Source organism: Pundamilia nyererei, unplaced genomic scaffold (assembly GCF_000239375.1).
Source record: "Pundamilia nyererei isolate P.nyererei 1_Seehausen unplaced genomic scaffold, PunNye1.0 scaffold00150, whole genome shotgun sequence".
Classification (NCBI taxonomy): Eukaryota; Metazoa; Chordata; class Actinopteri; order Cichliformes; family Cichlidae; genus Pundamilia; species Pundamilia nyererei.
The window spans coordinates 82,255-98,330 of record NW_005187551.1 but is presented as its reverse complement, the minus strand read 5'-3'; the positions used below and the strand labels follow the sequence as shown (position 1 = coordinate 98,330).

At 43.8% G+C, this 16,076-nt stretch overlaps 4 protein-coding genes across 7 annotated transcripts in view; 1 reads left to right on the top strand and 3 right to left on the bottom strand.

The window, feature by feature from the left end:
* Positions 1 to 1,203, bottom strand: part of slc22a17 (solute carrier family 22 member 17) — an 18,921-nt gene extending 17,718 nt beyond the window's left edge. The window contains exon 1 of one of the 2 annotated variants that reach the window (XM_005744857.2): positions 1,031 to 1,203. In XM_005744857.2, coding sequence (XP_005744914.1) covers positions 1,031 to 1,165 — 135 coding nt within the window. In that variant the 5' untranslated portion in view covers positions 1,166 to 1,203. Of the gene's footprint in view, positions 1 to 599 lie in introns of both variants that reach the window. The other variant, XM_013913784.1, reaches the window with a different exon arrangement.
* A 3,674-nt stretch (positions 1,204 to 4,877) lies between these two features.
* Positions 4,878 to 6,978, bottom strand: cebp1 (CCAAT/enhancer binding protein (C/EBP) 1). Its single transcript, XM_005744856.1, has 3 exons — positions 6,893 to 6,978; positions 5,862 to 6,161; positions 4,878 to 5,758 (listed from the first exon to the last, which is right to left on the bottom strand). Exons 1-3 carry the CDS (start codon positions 6,893 to 6,895, stop codon positions 5,453 to 5,455), a joined length of 609 nt encoding a protein of 202 aa, XP_005744913.1. The 5' UTR covers positions 6,896 to 6,978; the 3' UTR covers positions 4,878 to 5,452.
* A 1,750-nt stretch (positions 6,979 to 8,728) lies between these two features.
* Positions 8,729 to 12,349, top strand: ngdn (neuroguidin, EIF4E binding protein). The gene is made up of 11 exons (XM_005744855.2): positions 8,729 to 8,859; positions 9,127 to 9,186; positions 9,294 to 9,365; positions 9,602 to 9,739; positions 9,830 to 9,914; positions 10,063 to 10,115; positions 10,247 to 10,361; positions 10,543 to 10,717; positions 11,327 to 11,480; positions 12,064 to 12,127; positions 12,234 to 12,349. Exons 1-11 carry the CDS (start codon positions 8,839 to 8,841, stop codon positions 12,251 to 12,253), a joined length of 957 nt encoding a protein of 318 aa, XP_005744912.1. The 5' UTR covers positions 8,729 to 8,838; the 3' UTR covers positions 12,254 to 12,349.
* Positions 12,350 to 13,586: 1,237 nt separating this feature from the next.
* Positions 13,587 to 16,076, bottom strand: part of pabpn1 (poly(A) binding protein, nuclear 1) — a 15,107-nt gene continuing 12,617 nt past the window's right edge. For 2 of the 3 annotated variants that reach the window (XM_005744852.1, XM_005744854.2), the window contains exon 7: positions 13,587 to 14,218. In XM_005744852.1, coding sequence (XP_005744909.1) covers positions 14,023 to 14,218 — 196 coding nt within the window. In that variant the 3' untranslated portion in view covers positions 13,587 to 14,022. Of the gene's footprint in view, positions 14,219 to 14,836; positions 15,409 to 16,076 lie in introns of those variants that run through there. The other variant, XM_005744853.1, reaches the window with a different exon arrangement.

The following is a 16,076-nucleotide window of genomic DNA, read 5'->3' as shown; positions in this document are numbered from 1 at the left end:
GGAAGTATAATATATATATTCATTACTATTATAATCCATAGCATAAGAAATGTCAACATAAGCCTCTAATTAGTGTGTAGAAACTGTCAGCTACTGGCTATAACACATTTCACAGGCTTTGTGATGCCAGTCACAGCCTGACATGTTGTTGTTTACCCTGAGCTAAATGGAAAAGCGGTGGGTGTTCTCAGGGACCCCACTAGCAGCCCTGAGTGCTCCCCCTCAGCAGCAGTCTCCTCTGCAGGTGCACATGGTGCCCCTCCGTGGGTCAACGTCATCGTGTTTTCCTCGCACAGGGCCAGGAAGTGTTGCTAAGAAAAAAAGGAATCCCACAGGGTTATATAAGAGCTTTCGCGCGAGGAGGGGAAAGGACACGGGGGGAGGGGGTGAACAAAGAGGGAGGGGGCTGGCTGGGCTGTACGCCGGACAGAAGAGCAACGAAGCAACGAGGGAGAGAACAGCAGCGTGATGTAGGGGCGTTAAAGCAGCTGGGCCGGGCGGACTGAGCAGACACCTGCCCCGGCACTCTGGACCAGCACACACAGCCAGTGTTACACACCCCTGTGCGGCCTCAAAACAAAGCGCACACTGTTACTCACCCTTTAAAGCGACGCTAACTGTGAGCCAAAAACCTGCCACCCGTCGTCTCTCTGAAACATCCCAAACATCGCGGGCTTAAGAGAGGAGGACAGCGGATGAGTTTCACCGCGTTCACACCGTCTCCTCCGCTCTGTCTGCCACACAAACAGACATGTCTGTCCCGGAGAAGTACCGCAAGGCTCGGATGAACACAATCGTTTGCCTTTGACACAGGCAAGGACACCGGACTCTCCGTTAGTCCCTAAACACAGCCAACGTCCCTCCGCCGCGTGAGCATATGATGATGCCGCCGGAGGAGGGGTTGATGCTCCGCTTGCTCTTTCACTCCCACCGTCGGTTGCTGTGTAACGGTGTTGTTTAGTCCAAGTTTATCCCTGCCGACATGACACAGAATAATTCAACAATAACGCACAACTGTGCCCGGCATCACCTTAAAGGGGCAGGCGTCGGCAGGAAGTGGAGCGAAGGACAAAGACCGGGTGGAAAACTGCGGAGAGCCGTGTCTGTTTAAAGGGCAGTAGCTCCGCCAGCGGCGAGTCTCACTTCGAGAAGAATCGGCAAACATCGCCAGAGCGACAACCCCCCTCCCTCCGCCCGCTCCATTCAATCAAAGATCGTGTACAAGGAATGAGGCGATGACTCAGCAACAGATTTAGCCACATTGGAGAAGGATTGGTTTTATTAACAAATGAATTATTTTATTTTCTTTTTTTAAGCAAAAGCATGAAATTATTAGAATCAGTAGTTGTTTTATACACTTCTGTTAGGAATTTTAATTTATTACAGGGTTAATTAATGAATCACTCGGATAAAAGTCTTACCGGGAGGAAACTTGTTGCTCAGTAAAAGTAGCATACAAAATCAGCAGCGGAGTGAGATATCTGTTTATGAGTGCTCTCTCTCTGTCTCCTGCAGAATGCCTGCATGGAGCTGCCTGCCGCATGGTGGAGCCATAAATCATAGAGAAGAGGCAGGTGTGAGACAGCGGCACGGCTACAGAGCTGCTTTCAGGTGAAAAAAAAAACGAGAGACAGTCCATCATAACTTATTTATGATATAATTTAAATGTGCACTCACTCTAATGGTTGATAGTCCAGAAGAAATCAGTGATCCACCATATTATCTTATCCTATTATCTTATCACAACAGATTTCATTAGTGCATCCACATGTTTCATCATGACTCCTGATAGTTTTAATCTGCAATAGAGGACAAAATATCCTTTGGCACACAGAGATAACAGCACTTTGTGCTGTGTCAGCCGGTAATGACTGAAAGGCTACACATGATGGCACCATCACGGTTTGTTCCTCTGGTGATGCAGCAGCAGCAGCAGCCCGCCATTAGTGCAAGAAGTGTGACTTCAGTAAATGTCACTTGATGCTACTGTAAATGTAAAGAAGTCTGTGGCGATGCTTTAAACAGCAGGGGTTCCGCTTTATTCCAAGTCACTTATTCATGCCATGCATTTGAGCTGCAAGTCCTCATTAGGTTGTGTTTGTTTTAACCAAAAATGGCGACAGCTTCCACTTTCCCTTGAAGTGTTGCATGTGAGCTTTTCAACAGTTAGAGGGCCTCTGTTGGAAGCTGTGAATGATATCAAATAAAAACAAATGGTATAAAGTAGAAAAATTAGCCTTCGCGTCATAAAAGCACCTTCTCTTATTGATTGTCTTAGTGAGACCAGTAAAACAATAGATCTCAGCCCTTAGAGTCTTTCTAAAGCTAAGAAACAGCATCTCTGACTGCAGCGCTTCGCAGCGAGCGGAAGTACTGCAACAAGTGGTGAAACACTCATCCTGGCCGTATTTGGACTACAGATCATACTGCTTTGTGTGTGCGTGCGTGTTGTTGATCTCTGGAGACAAAAGTCCAGCCAAGCCATCCAGAAAGCACACACACACCTTTGATCAGCAGCAGCTTTGAGATTGGAGCTACTTCAGTGGGGCTGTGCGGTTCGTATGGTCTGCAGCTGTTGAGTAACGCGATAGGGATTAGGTGAAATACGGTCTTTCTTCACTCTGTGGAGATGTTGCAGTCCTGGGACCACAGATTGCCCCACACAACGCTGTGGGACATTTCAACAGACATGGTCACACAAGAAATCTTCATATGCCTCTGAGGACGCAGCAGGCTTCATGAAGCCCCCATCACACTTTCACTGTCCTTTCTGATTAAAATCCAAATACATGAAGATAGTTCTACACATCCCCCCCCCCCTCCCAGGGGGCATATATTTACACAACTGCTCTTTTGAAATCGTTTTAGTGGGAAACAAGCAAAATCAGGGTACCAAAGTTGGGTTACTTGTATAATCTGTGTCCACGAGATACGATCTTAAAATGATGCCGATATAATTTTTCTGCTGCCCTTATGTGTCTAATAAAGCCTTCAAGTGCTGAACTGAGGTCAGCCTCTACGAGGAGGTTATTGACACATGTCCTATTGTGTAAAAATCTTTTCCCATACCACTTCATTCGGTCCCACTTATCAGTCGTGTTTTGCAAGTTTTGAATATGTGTAAAACATAAAAATACATCTGAATTTCTTCAGGGGGAAAAAGCAAATGGTTTGTTTTTACTATTGAAATGTTATACAGGACCATGAAAAAAATTAATACATTTTCTTAAGGGTCTGGCTCGTCACCCCACCCCCTCCTCCTCCTCCTCTCTGGCTCCTATCTCTGTGTCCCTTCACTACCATCACAGCCACAGGAAGGCCCTGGCAGCCCAAAACACTGATACTATCTCTGCGCTCCTCATCTCCGTCCTCCGCTGTGTTGAAATCTTTGCCCATCCCACAAAGGGAAACCGCTGGTGCACAACGGTCCATGGCAATGACGTCCGTTTCTGTGGGTAGACAACTTATGGTAAATAATGTGACAGGCGTACGCCGTGTCCCCGGGTGAAGGATGCCCCGGAGGACCAATGAGACGCATCATTTACACAACTCGGTGTTAGATAAGGCAGAAGAGGGTGAGGAGTGGCTCTGCAACTATTGCACAGAGTATCTGAGGAACCCCTCAACCTACAACCCGTGTGTGTGTGTGTGTGTGTGTGTGTGTATTAGGTTAACATGACACATAGAGGACAATGACTTCATATAGGCACAAGCAATCATTTATTTATTAAAAAAAAAACATTTGGCAGCACTGCAACTTTTCACTTTAACAGTGTATTACTCGCTACACATTTGAAAACATTTCAAGTAGTCACACATGTATTTACTGGTGATTGATGCTGTATTTTAGAAGAGAGAGGCTCTTTTCTCTGTTTCATCGAATCCTCTTCAAACCACAGGTTGTGCAACTCCGTTGGGCAACAACACTTACAATCAGCTCTGACGAAGACGGTAAAAGTCAGGTAGATGATTAGGCAATGTTTATTAAATCAAATCATATCCTGCAGGTCCAACGCACATAGCGGGACTTTCCCCCCCCCCGTTGTTTAAAGGGGTCCACGAGTTATACCCATATGTGAACAGGAACCACCATTTCCAATCTGGAGATAAACAAATGACCAGGTTGTGTCCTTCAGCACACTGTTTTACCTTTTATTATATCTACGCCTGCATTTTAGTTTAAACTCAAGTCCTCCATCACATGACTAAAATTCGCTATTGACTCTGTCTCTTTTTTTTCCTTTTTTTGCTGTGCCTCAAGTTCCTGCATTAGAAAATAAATAGCCTCTACATTCAGACCAAAGAGTAACAGTACCTAAAAACGCTGCTGTGCAGCATCATAGCTACTGAGGCTATTTATTAGCCAAACTTTTATTATTCCAATTGATTTCATTTTTCTACTGATCTAATTTCCAACAAAACATGCTGTTTTCCTACACTAAACTACACTCACTGACTTTGATTGTCCAATCACAGGAGGTGTATCAGTAGCCAGTGTATCTACATGTTCTATATTCAATAAAAATGGAGGATGGTATAATATTATTTCTGTGAAGGTTCTCAGTCATCCAGGTCATCGTAGTCAAAGGAGCTTGGAAAGAAAAGCGTCTGGACTTCTTTAAGTTGCTTGAAGACGTTTCTGAAGAAGCTTCTCGGATGAGAGGTGAAACGTCTTCAAGCAACTTAAAGAAGTCCAGACGCTTTTCTTTCCAAGCTCCTTTGACTATAATATTATTGTTGTTATTATTATCATTATTAGCCTTTACAACCCCATAAACTCTCATTTTAAAGCAAAGGTTTGGTAAGGTTTAGCTAACTAACGCTTAGCTTAGCTACCAAAAGTACAACAGGATGCACTTTAACAGTAGCATCAGGTTAGCAGGTTAGCATTAGTTACATACAGATCATAAAGCCCACCTCCTGCAGCAGTCATTATAATTCACTTCAGTTCATTTTATTTATATATCACAAAACGAGTTGTCTGAAGGCGTTAGTCTACTTCAGCAGATAATCTTGGGTGCTTGTCATGAGAAGCTACATTTAGTGCAGTGCTCCTTTTGTGTGACCCTGAATGTGTCAGAGTGTATCAAAGCTCTCAGCAGATTGGAAGTGTTCATTTTGCCATTTTGAATCTTTTACGCTCAACATGTGAGGTGCAGAAATGTAAAGTTTGGGGGTAAGAGAACAATTAAAAATGTGGACATCAGTGTACTAAATAGTAGCTACAACACTGCCAGTAAGCTATGGTTTCCTTTACAATATAAAACTACAGTTAACCACTTTTATACCCAGCATTACCTCCTCTAAGTGACTTTGTCATGATCACAAATGTTTGTTGGTGAAAATGCTCGAACAGGTGCGTCACTGTGACTCTCGCAGGCCTTACTGAGGCACACTGTGAAGCCTGTAATCAGACGTTAACATCAGGTACAAACGAGGCTTCGGGCTGTGCTCAGATGCTGGACTGCCCAGCTGCTCCCTCTTCGGCTGCCTGCAGGTGCCGCTGTGACAGGATGTGTTTCAGAGTGTCCAGCTCCTGTGTCAGCTGTGCTATCCTCATCTGCAGCTTCTGGTTTTCCTCCTGCAGCTGGCCGGCCCTCTGCTGGGTCATCACGATCCTTCTGCGGGCCTTGTCCCTGCTCTTCCTCACCGCGATGTTGTTTCTCTCACGCCTCAGGCGGTACTCTGCGCTATCCTTGCTGATGCTCCTCTTGGTCACCGGGGCCCGCAGAGTGGGCAGGAGGAAGGGGGAGAAGTCCTGGAGTGAGCAGCACACATGCGTTAAAGCCGTGGGAGAGTGGGGTGGGTGAGTGTGGTTTGTATGAAACACTTCGTGACCTGCTGTTAAATGCTTCTCTCACCTGCTGAGTACTGGCGTGGCTCTGGTGGTGGTTTGTGCTCACCGGGCTGGCGGCGCTGCCAAGGCAGGACGGCGGGTACGGCAGGTACGATAGTCCCATCATCTGCTCGGCCCCTCTGTCATCGCCACCCCCCCTTATCATCCCCTGAGACTGGCCGTACGAGATCATGTCCATCTGCGTCATCTGATTGGTGGAAGCAGCCGAGTTGGAAGCAACAGAATTGAGGGTCTGGCTGTGCACCTGACCTGGGAAGGAGCTCACCCACTCCTGGATGACCGAGGACACCCTGGAATCAGACATCTGTAGAAGAAGACAGAGGAAGATTCGGTTTACTTCCAACACTCGTTTAATACTTTAAGCATTAAAAAATACATATACTGCTTGAATGTTGCTGTCAATTAACTACAATATATAAAACAAACTTTCAGCAACACAAAACACTGACTTGCTTAATTACGCGGTCACACATTCTGTCCTGATGCTACACGTTGAACATGCTCGTTCGTTCAACCTTACACTGCCTGCTTGCTTTTTTTTTGAGTGATGTAAGACGGATAAAGAAGTTATTTAGGTGTGGCATCTTCAGAAAGAAGATTTCAGTGTTTCTTCCACCGCTGATGGTAAATGGGGATGTTTCTGCCACAGTACACACGTTCTTCTATTTTAAAGGTTACTACACTCAGATACACCCTAACACAAAATCAAACAGCATCATAATAAATTAAACTACAAATAAATCGTGGAAACACTCTGACAGCACTGCTGTGAGCCTTAGTTTGTAAGCTGCTATTGCCATCTTCTCTTTACCCTCCCTCTTCTCTTTTAAACGTACAGTCTTTGCATCATAGACTACAAACTATATTGAAAGAGTAAATTATTTCATGCCACTGTCGAGCTCTTCTTCCTCATGATTTCAAAGAAACGTCGAATCTCTTGCGCGCTTCGTCTTCCCTGACGCTTCGGTAAGGTTGCATTTCTCACCGATTTGCTCAAATTTCTCCACAAATTCACAAAGTTACAGTTTCACTTACCATGACCGATTGCTCCACAAACTCTCAGGATACTCTTTAGGTCCTCCTCAGGCTGTGTGGCTGACAGTGCTCTGAAAGACAGGAGATAGACAGGTGGCCCTCAATTATCACAATCACTTCCCCTCTCTCTCTCTCTCTCTCTCCCTGCCTCTCTCTCTCTCTCTCCCCCTCTGTCACACACACAAACACACACACACACTTAAATTAACAAAAAGAAACAAAGAAGTGTTCCCATTTCTTTTACATTTACACCATCTCCTCTGCACAGATACGTAAGTGATCCCATAAGGTTAAATTATTGTGTTACAGCAGCTGGATAAAGAATAAAATAAATACTAGTGCAAAGATTTCACACATATATACACATACATAGTACATAGTATGACTGTGATTGTGCAAGAGAGTAGTGCAAATTGGATTAAGAAATAATGTAAACACTCTAAATCTAAGAAACAGCTGAATGAAGCTGTAATGCAGAAGTTTGTGTGTGAATTCTTGTGCCCGACAGGTGAGTTCATCCGTCACAGAAACAAGAGTTATTGCAGAGTTTTATGGAGAACAGCAGGAATAATTTCCTGAAGCCTTCTTCACAGCAATAGACAAGCTTCTCTGAAGTAACTTCATCAAAACCATCAACATTTAAGGCTTTGAGGCTGGTGTTGTTTAACTCCTTCTTATAAGCCTGTTTTTGTTTTAAAGTGCTTTATAAATAAAGGCGATGATGATGATGATGATGATGATGATGATGATGATGATGATGATGATGATGATGATGATGATGATGATGATGAAGCCTTGATGCAGTTGCAGATCATATCTGATGGGTTTCCATCAGGAATTCTAGGTCACCATAACACGGACACAGCACACTGGACCTCAGCACAATGTCAAACCACTGGTCACAACACAATGAGAGCACAGAGAGTGGAACGTCACTGGGATTAAAGAAAATGTGTGGCACTTGTTTGAATAGATTCTGAATTGTTTATAAAGACGATGAGCCTTCTTTACACCTTAAAGTTACTCATGGTGGTTCTCAGGGTCCTGTGCTGGGCCCGGTGCTTTTCATGGTATACATACAACCCTTAGGCACTCCAACACTGCATACAGATGACACCCAGTTATATTTATCTCCACGGCCGGAGAGAAACCCAAATCACTAGCATCCAGTTAAAACCATGAAATCCTGGATGACTGCTGGATTGCTTTTATTCCATATTATGTTGTTCTAATGGCTCTCTGAAAAGCCTTCAGCGGATCTGAAATGCCACAGGGAGAGTATTAACTGGGACTAGAGCGATAGATCATACTGGTCCCCTATCTTTATTCAGTTCTGTGAAAATCCTCACATATGCTCGTAAAAACCAATCTCCATCATATCACGATTACCTAATCATATCCTATTTTCAGTCAGAGCATTTTATTTGAACTTAGCGGGCTTCCTTGTGATGCCATTTTGGAATCAGCTCTCGTGTGGGGTTGAGGAGACAGACACTTTCTCCACTTTTAAGATTAGATTCAATTTTCTGATTGTGATCAAACTTGTGATTGGGCTGAATCAGAGAACCCTGAACTATTGCTTGGTTATGCTTCCCCCAAGGATGCTCTGCAGACTCACAGGGCACAGCAAATCTAACAAGTTCAAATTTCAGCAGCTGTTTATGTACAGGCACCAAACTTTGCACCTTTACCCGATCTCCTCAAAACAAATACAATCAGGTGTGCTTTAAAAATGATTACATCAATTTGCCACTGCTGACGGGCCCTGTTGAACACCCAGGCCCGTTCAGTATGTAAAACACTACACGATGGATAGATGTAATATAGAAGTGATTTAAGCTACTGGTGTCCCATTCTTTTGCCTCACTCAGTAGTAACATCTGTAACCGTTTTAGAGCTATCACTGCTGTCCCGCTGCGGCTTCCGTAGGGTACAGTGGCGTTAAAATGGCTGCTCCTGTTGACAACGTGAGTGAAATTGAGTTACCTCCTTGTTATATATTAAGCCGTTATATCGTGTTTACATACAGAACATTATACTTTAGTATGTACAAATATACGAAAACGCTTCTCGGTGCTTTAAAGAGGACCACAGCGGTTTGTTAGCTAGTGGCTAGCCCGTCAGGCTAGCCACTAGCTAACAAACCTTTATGTCGAACAGTTGGTATTTCAGTACGGACACTGTTTACAAATTCGGATACTGTATCTCTTACATGTAATTTAACTGCTTTCTAGGATTTGATTGAAAGCGATTTGCCCAAAGCTGTAGAGCTGCTGAATAATCTCACTGAACAGGTAAGAACTTAAAAACAAAAAGAATAATCCCGTAATGTTTAGTTTAACTCAGAAATAATGTGTGTTTGTGGCCGTAATAAAGAGATAAATCTAAGTTTTGTTTTTAGGTGGCCTCGGTGACGGGTCTTGTCCGTGAGCTGCTGACTAAAGTCAAAGATGGGGCATTGGAAACGTCGAAGGTGCGTAACGACTATTTGAAATGCTAGTTCTCCTCAGGTCCAGTCTTTACGGTAATCTGACCAAAGTGCAGTTTGGTTTGAAAGGAGCAGGCAAGACTGATGCATCCTCTTTAATGAGGCTGTGTTAAATAAAAGTATTGACACACTTCCTGCAGGATTTCTCATTTCTCTAGATCAGGGAAAGAAGTGCAGTCTGTAGGCCTTTCTGACCATCTGTCCGCCTTCTCCTCCTGCAGGGTTTGTCTTTTTTGGACCTTCGGTACCACCTGCTGCTCTTCTATCTCCAGGACCTCACTCACCTGATCAGCATCAAGACGGAAGGAGGCAAAATAAAAGACAGTGATGCCTTAGACCGAGTGGTCACAATCAGAACGGTAAGAGGCTGTAAAAGTGACGCTGTTCGATTTCTCTGCAGTCAACATGTGTTATTTTAATCTTGATTTGTTGTTGTTGTTTATTTGAAGATCCTGGAGAAGATGCGACCTCTAGACCACAAACTGAAGTATCAGATTGATAAACTCGTGCGCACGGCTGTTACCGGCAGTTTAGGTAAGACCGAAGTGATCAGATTTTCAGAACTGTGCAGTCTAAGAAAGCTTTGACTGAAAGGATGCGTATCAGATTCAATGCACAGCAAGATTTGCATTTATCCACTTATGGTAGGCGTAACCGTGTCTGATGCTTTTGTTGATTTCAGCTGAAAATGACCCACTGCAGCTGCGTCCCAATCCAGAGAATCTCGTCAGCAAAGTAAGACCAGAGTAACACGACGGCTCCGGTTCCTTCTTTTACTGTCACATTATCAAACTGTAAACACATGCATCCAAACATCAGCTTCCTGTTTTAGTAGGAAAGATAAATGCTTGTTTGTTTTTTTGCAGCTCAGTGAATCTGAGTCTGAAGACGAAACAGAGAACGAGGCAGCTTCAGAAAAGAAAGCAGCCCACTCTAGTGGCAAGAAATATATACCACCAAAGATTGCCCCAGTGCATTATGGTAATGTTACCGGTCTGCTTTATAAAGTACTTCAATACTGCTTTGGGGTTTTTTGTTAGGTTTTTTTTTGTTGTTGTTGGGGTTTTTTGGGTGGGGGGTGGGATTGTTATAGCAAGCTTATAAAAAAAATTTTCTTTCTCCTGCTTGTTTGTTAACCAAAAAATAAACCCGTTACATCCAGATGGTGACATGACAGAGGCAGACAAGAAGAAGGCCAAGCTGGAGCGTCATCGACAAGCAGCACTCCGGAGTTCTGTGATCCAGGAGCTGAGGCAGCAGTACAGCGACGCCCCAGAGGAGATCAGAGACAAACGGGACTTCCAGAGCGAGCGGGAGAGCCGCGAGGAGCTCCACAGGTTCCTGCTCATTTACTTTACACACAGATGGCTGTTAGGTGGTCATAATGTCTGCTACTTGATTTAGATGGGAAGTGTTGTGAGATAAACTTCTAATTGAATTCAGTTTTATTTATACAGCAGAATATCCCACCAGTCACTTCAGGGTACTTCATATTGTGATTTAAAGACCCTACAATAATCCAGAAAAAAACCCGGTAGTCAGAGAAGGCCTTGTGAACAAGCATTTGGCAACAGTGGGAAGGAAAAAATCCCTTAAAAAGGAAGAACTCTCCAGAAGAACCAGGCTCAGAGTGAAGGGAGAAAGACAAGTCAAAATACATTAGAGGTTAATAACAACTAATAATTAAATACATAGAGGTGGATAATCACATAAAATCTAGACTGGGAGCTGGTTTCACAGAAAAGGGGCCTGAAAGCTGAATGCTCTGCCTCCCATTATACTTTTAAGTGTCCTGGGAAGTGCAAGTAAACCAGCAGTCTCAGAGTAAAGAGCTCTACTGGGGTGATACGGTGCTGAGGGGTCTTTCAGCAAGACCTTGCAGCATCATCTTTCTTTTTTCTTTGCTTGGTGGTTTGTGTAAATGATATGTGTTTACCTCAACACAGGAAGAACTACGAGGAGTCGATGATGGTGCGTCTCAATGTGCCGAAGCATCAGAGGAACACCAAGAAGAGGGGCATGATGGCCATGTCCAATCAGCTGAGCAGTATAACACACTTTGGTGACATCACAGCTCTGACCGGTGGTGAGGCGATGCAGGTGTGTTTGCGTTATTGTATTTTGATTTTGAGCTTCTGCCTTGTTTATTGGTTAATCTCTAAACCGAACTGAGACTTCATCATTTATACTGACTGGGATTAAACCTGAGCTGCTACCAGCACACAATCGGACAAAAGGCTCCAGTTGGATATTTTCAAGAGGTTTGGAATGTTTACCTTAAAATGCTGAGTGCTGTGGTGACTCAGTTGTCTGGTGCAGTACTGCTGGCAACAGCTACACTTCGTGCCTACATAGGTTTGGCATGCTGTGGCTCTGTTCTGTTTCCTGTCTTAATTAACTGTCTGCTGTCATAAAAAGCACTAATAAGTCAGAGTAATGGCCGCTCAGCCTCTTGCCGATAGTCTTCTCTCCTGCCTGCAGATGTGGAAAAACCCCTGTGTGTATTTAGGAAGTCTTGGAAAATCGATGTGCTATGTTTAGATTTTGTCCTGGGCACCATGAGTAGCTACAAAGTGTTGCTAACAGGCCCATCTTTGTACAGTATGAATGGTAGCTTTGTGGCTCAGTTTTATTTAGATTACAGTCTTAATGTGGTTTTGATGCATTTTCTGTGTACGTGCAGGATGGGGCTAACCCACGACCCAAGAAAAAGAAGAAAATCATGAAGAAGAAAACCAAAAGAAAAGGTAAGGACTTTGAAATACCACGAGACCAAATTAACCTGTGAACTAGTATTATTAAAAATTTCTCTTTATTCAAATAAAATGCAGCAGTCCTTTTTTTTCTCCTCAGCTTTCAAGAAACGCAACTAGACCTGAGGACAGCATGTCAGAGGATGTTACCAGCAGCTAATTGTTATAAAGTCTCTGTAAACATTGTAATAAAGAAACCATTCCTCATGACCTGTATCCTACAGTGAATGCATTGTAAGACCTTTTTTCCTCATGTCAGCAGTAGAGGGCAGTCATGTTGCCCACTCAAAATAAACTGGCCCTTGTAATGTTAATTGGAACAAAAATATGACGTTATTCTTGTGCCACTATTCTGAGCGCACGTAAAAAAAAAAAATTGCAGTTGCGACTGTTGCATTTTGAGGAGAAATTTATTTTGAGCGAAGAAAAGCTAAATTTGAGTGAACAAACGTCATTGCTGCGTGCAAAACATGTATTTCAGTGTTTGCTATTATCCACACACACACTAGCAGCCCCTCTCGCTCAGTTTTTGCATTTGCGCTCGCTCGCAATGTGTTGCTTGCGCTCTCAACATTTCTGCCCGTGCGCGCTCAACCCTTTCTGTACACAGTTATATTTGTGCCACAAAACCAGTCACAGACTTGGATGCAAAAAAAACCTGTTTGGCTGTTTTGGTCTCCAATCAGCTCGACATGACGAAATGCAATATCCCAGAATCCATTTCGTCCAAAACTCAAACGAGGCAGTGGCGCAGGAGCACAGAGTGGCAGAGTTTGAAATATTACTCTTTCTGGGTCACAAAATAAACGTAAGATATTTTCATGCGAGAATGGTGCTGTGTAAACTTTAAATATCTGCTCGATTCATCAAGACATCACATATTTGCACAAGTGCTCTAAACGTTTTCAAAATAAATTTCTCCTCAAAATGCAATACTTGCAACTGCAAATTTTTTTATTTTTTTTTTTAACGTGCGCTCAGAATAGTGGCACAAAAATAACACCATACAAAAACAGTGGAACTTTTTGTAGTAAACCCCTACTGAGGGACCTGTGATGACATGGGGGAAGTAGTATGCAGTCAACTTGGGTCTAACAGAAAGCCCAGTCAGCCTGGACAAAGCTGCACAACTGCTGGACATTATATATACAGTATATTATACACCCAAGTAACGTCACGCCTCATAACCTCAAGAGCTGTTGGTATTTTAATGACTGACTAGAATGAAATGATTCATTCTGAAAATAAAGCCACACCTCCCATTACTTCCTGGAAGTACCACCTAAATGATGCATGCTGAATACTGTTAATTACATTTAAATACCTTGAATTGGTGTAAAATTCAAATAAACGCACACATGCACACTTACTTTTTACACAATTTTTTTATTTTTTTTTTCTAATTACAGACTCATGGGTTAAAAATAAAAATAAAAAAGAAGCAAAACATTTGTTCAAACCCCCTTCCCCTTTTCAAAAAGAAAAGGAAAAAAAAAAAAAAGTCTCCACACAAACCCCACCCCTGACTTCCCCCATTCTAAAATAACAACTCCAGCCCACTCCTTTCATTTAATTAATAATCGATGCTGTTAGCTCGTCGGCCTTCCTCAGACAAGCCGTGACTGCACTGCGCGTAGTCAGAGAAAGGGGGCGCCCCAAAAAACACCCTCGTCTCTGGTCCTGCCTTCCTCGCTCTCAAGCAAACCTGCCTGCCACTCAGCTATGTTGGCTTCAGCTCTCTGTATATAAATCATGTGTTGGGTTGGCTGCCTGTTAAGTGCCATCTGTACTGTGGTGCATGTTGAACAGGTGTGTGTGTGTGTGTGTGTGTGTGTGTGAGTGTGAGTGTGTGAGAGACATTTGAAGTGTGAAAAGGACTAAAAGCGTCATCAGCGTTTGCTGTTGTAGTAAATGCCCCCCGCGGCGGGCCTGTGGTCGCCCTGTCCCCCTCCCCCGCCCCCCCACACTGACAGGATGGGGTGAGTGTGCATAGCGGGAGCAGAGAGAGAGAGAGATGCTGCAGAGACAGTGGGAGGGGCCGGCGCCACCTGGGGAGGGGTTGTCAGCCTCCACTGGTCCTGAAACCTGAAACGACAAGAAGTGGTCTAATATACAGAGAGAGGAGGGGGGAGGGGACAAGGTGCACAAAGGGAAGGAGGGGAAGAACAAAGGGGCGGGAGGGATTGCACGAAAATAAAGAGTAAAAACAGTAGATGCCTGTCAAAAGAATTTACAAAAAACAACAAAAAAAAGGAAAGAAAAAAAGAAAGAGCTGTAGCCATGCCTGAGTTGAAGGTGACAAGGATGGACGAGCGGCAAGGATGTGGCAGCACAACCAATAACCCCCCACAAAAAAAAACACCCCAAAACAAAAAGAAATACAACTCCACTGAACACTGAAGGTCCATCACTGTCCACAGATCAAGCTGACAGCACACAACATAATCCATGTTGTGATGAAAGGAAGAGAGGTTGGAGGGGAGGAAACGTTAGAAAAAAAAAAAATCAAGGGTGGGGGGAGGAGGGTTAAGAGGGGGCAGAGAATGGGAGACACACAAGGGGTCGGAGAGGGTGCGAGCAGGTAATGACAAACTCCAAACCACAAACGTAACACAAATATTTGATAGCTAATGTAAGTTTCACATATCTATGTTACATTAAAAAAAAAGAAAAAAAAGAGAACAATGTGTATTCTTGTGTATGTTTTTTTTTCCTCTCTTCCCCCCCCTGCTGTGGAGGCGGTGGTGAGTGGGTGGGCTGTGTTGATGATGGTGTGAAAGCAGGAGGTCACAGCCAGACCAAAGGAGACACATCTGCAGCCTGAGATTGAGATACCATCATCCCCCCCCAGATACCTCATCCCCACCTTTCCTCCCTCTTCCAAAAACAAAAAACAAAACAAACAAACACTGCCATAGTAATCCTCCCCTCCCTCCCCCAAGAGGCCAATGTATACCTTACCAGGGGTGACCGCATCAACCTCTGCACAAGCACGCTCACACACAATCTCACACTGCGGCCAGCCAGTCTCTCTGTCCAGGAGAAGTGTGTTTTTTTTTTTGTTTTTTTTTCCTTTTTTGTCTTTTTTTCTCTCTTCTGGGGTTCTCTTCTTTTATTGTTGGGGAAAGGGAAAGGACTTTTTCATTGTGTGTGTTTGTATTCTTTTAATATGGGAACAGAAATAGGGGGAGAGGTTTGATAGTAAGGAAGTATTTGGGATGGGGGGGGAGGGTGTTTAGTAAGGGGAATACCACGATGTTGTTCGCCCTCGGCCCCTGGAAAAGAGAGAGAAAAAGAGGGTGAGTTTTTTCTGTTTGGCTTAAGAAGACGGACACCAATTTCCTGGTGCGATGTAGTAAATAAATATGTGCATGTGTGCGACTGTGGGCAGAGGAAGGGTCTGAATTTCAGTCCTGGAAGTAAAGTGAACGGGGAATGAATATATTGACCTACGTCAAAAATAAAAGAAAATAAAGAAAAACAGTGTGTTTAGGACAGTGTTCACAAATCACTAAATAGACATCTTTAAAAAAAAAAAAATGTGCCTTTGATCTTAGAAACAAATCAGTGTGGAAGAATAGTGGTGAAAGAAGCTGAAAGCAGCTTTGTCAAGAGAGGAAAAGTGTTTAATTTCCAGATAAAATGATTAGTGTGTGGGTGTGAGGGGACAGCAAAGGCACTCTCTCGCCCTCTTTCTCTCTCTCTGTGTGTCTCTCTGTACGAGAGCCGCCTCTGGGGTCACTGTGGGGAAAGACCTTGAGGACAAACAGCACCACACATATACCCCCAGCAACACAGTGCACACAAACATTCACAGTTAAAAAGCGACATAAACTGCACTATTATTCTGCACGCATCACCACCCGATACACAGCCAGGCGGCAGTGAGCCACACACACACACACACACACACACACACACACACACACACACACACACACAC